Source organism: Uranotaenia lowii, chromosome 1 (assembly GCF_029784155.1).
Source record: "Uranotaenia lowii strain MFRU-FL chromosome 1, ASM2978415v1, whole genome shotgun sequence".
Classification (NCBI taxonomy): domain Eukaryota; kingdom Metazoa; phylum Arthropoda; class Insecta; order Diptera; family Culicidae; genus Uranotaenia; species Uranotaenia lowii.
In genome coordinates, this window is record NC_073691.1 from 108,638,439 (window position 1) to 108,640,778 (window position 2,340).

The 2,340-nt window shown below is 47.6% G+C and overlaps 1 protein-coding gene across 1 annotated transcript; it reads left to right on the forward strand.

The window, feature by feature from the left end:
- Positions 1–222: 222 nt before the first annotated feature.
- Positions 223–2,184, forward strand: LOC129737786 (uncharacterized protein K02A2.6-like). The gene has a single exon (XM_055728949.1). It carries the CDS (start codon positions 223–225, stop codon positions 2,182–2,184), a length of 1,962 nt encoding a protein of 653 aa, XP_055584924.1.
- Positions 2,185–2,340: the final 156 nt, after the last annotated feature.

The following is a 2,340-nucleotide window of genomic DNA, read 5'->3' on the forward strand; positions in this document are numbered from 1 at the left end:
ATGTAAGCCTAGAAGTAACACGCGGTTTTAATTGCTCCGACATTTCAACTTATATTTTAACGCTTTTTAATTAATATTAACTTATGAGTTCGCGTTCTAATTATTCGGCCACCGTGCGGGGCGTGAATTCATAAAAGTGGCGACTTCGGAAGTGGAATTTTACTCGAGTTTTTAAGCTAAAACCCTTCGGGTAAAACGTCGACCACGCGGAAACGTAGAAGAATGAATTCTTCTCATGAGGACATTTCGGACCAAGTTCCGACCGAAAACGGTCAGCAGCAGCCTACAAATGGTGCCAGGAACCCTCCTCCATCGTTTCCTCAGCAGCCATTCATACGTCCACCAGTTCTCCAGCAAGTCCCTCCATCTCGTGCCGATCCGTACATGCAGTACCTACAGCAGCAGCAGCAAGGTTATGTTTCGGAGCTGTTAAGGCAGCAGCAGGAGATGATGAGGCAACAACAGGAGGCAATGAAACAGCAGCAACTTGCCTTCATCCAGCAGCAGGAACAACTTATGCGGAGCATGATGTCGTCCATTCAGGTCCAAGTTCCTCCGAATCCTGAAGCGCTACTAGACTCTTTAGCAAACAATATAAAAGAGTTCCGGTACGATTTGGATGGCCAGATAACATTCGCCGCCTGGTATCGGCGATACGAGGACTTGTTTGAAAAAGATGCTAGCAGGCTGGAACCAGCAGCTAAAGTTCGTCTGCTAATAAGGAAATTGGGAATCGCGGAACATGACAGGTATGTGAGTTTCATTTTACCGAAAACGCCGAAAGACTTTACGTTTGTGGAAACAGTTGGGAAACTCACTACCTTGTTCGGATCACCAGAGTCGGTCATCAGCCGCAGATACCGCTGCCTGCAGATCTCCAAACAGTCTTGCGAAGACTATGTGACGTATGCCTGCCGACTAAACAAGTTATGTGTTGAGTTCGAACTGTCTAAGCTAAGCGAAGAACAGTTCAAATGTTTAGTTTTTGTGTGTGGGCTAAAGTCGGAGAAAGATTCGGAAATCAGAACACGTTTGCTGACGAAAATAGAAGAGCGGAATGACGTTACTCTAGAACAAATTTCCGAAGAATGTCAGCGCCTTCTGAATCTGCGTCACGATGCTGCTATGATCGAAGCTCCGGCAGCATCCGTGAAAGTTTTGCGATCCGGTAAACAACGAGCAAGAACGGTGAACAAAAATCCAACCAAATCGTTCCCGAAAAGTGCATGTTGGCTCTGTGGGGGGATGCACTATGCTCGTGATTGTGTCCATAAGAACCAAAAGTGCAATGATTGTGGGAAGTGGGGGCACAAACCTGGATTCTGCCAGAGCGCAGCGAAAATGCGAAGTGGGAGATTCGAGCAGCGGAAGGGCAGTGTTGCAGCAAAAGTGGTTACAGTGAACACTTGTAGTGTAAAAGAAAGACGAAAATATGTGAAAGTTGATCTGAACGGAACAGTTGTGCGACTTCAAGTCGACACCGGGTCGGATATCAGTATAATATCCAGTGATACGTGGTGTAAAATTGGAAAACCCGGACTTTGTTCGTCGACTGTTGTCGCCAAAACCGCAACCGGAAAGCCATTGGACATTTGTGGCGAGTTTGAGTGCACATTAGTGATTAACGGCAAAAGCTTGCCTGGACTACTACGAGTGACAAGTGAAAACCTCCATCTATTGGGAACGGATGTCATCGAAGTGTTTGGGTTGTGGTCGGTTCCTTTGGATACCGTCTGTGGCCAAGTTACCAGCAGTATATCGACCTTAGAAGGATTGAAGAGCGAGTTTCCGACGGTGTTCACAGAGCAACTGGGGCTTTGTAAGAAAGTGCAAGTGAAACTGGAGCTAAAAGCCGGCAAGTCACCTGTGTTCCGGCCGAAGCGGCCAGTGGCGTATGCGGTACACGAAGCGGTGAACGACGAATTGGATCGTCTCGAACGGGAGAAAATCATCACACCTGTCGACTTCTCGGATTGGGCAGCCCCAATCGTCGTTGTCCGGAAAGCCAATGGATCGGTTAGGATTTGTGGTGACTATTCAACAGGGTTGAATGATGCATTGCAGCCCCACCAGTACCCTCTCCCGTTGCCCCAAGACATCTTTGCGAGTCTGGCAAATTGTACAGTGTTTAGCCAGATCGATTTGAGCGATGCGTTCCTCCAGGTTGAAGTGGAGGATGGTTGAAACGATCGGCTAGCTCACTCGGACTTTTTTTTTCCTCAGGGTCGGCTCTTGCTTGCGTGGAATACTCATCAATACACGACGCAGTGGAGGAGGACTAGCAAACCAAAGGGAATGTAATTAGGTGGAACCCTTCCCAAAATATATCGGCTCTTACTT

What these genes read in the sequence shown, in the direction of transcription:
- LOC129737786 (XM_055728949.1), top strand. Translation starts at nt 223, where the DNA reads ATGAATTCTTCTCATGAGGACATTTCGGACCAAGTTCCGACCGAAAAC.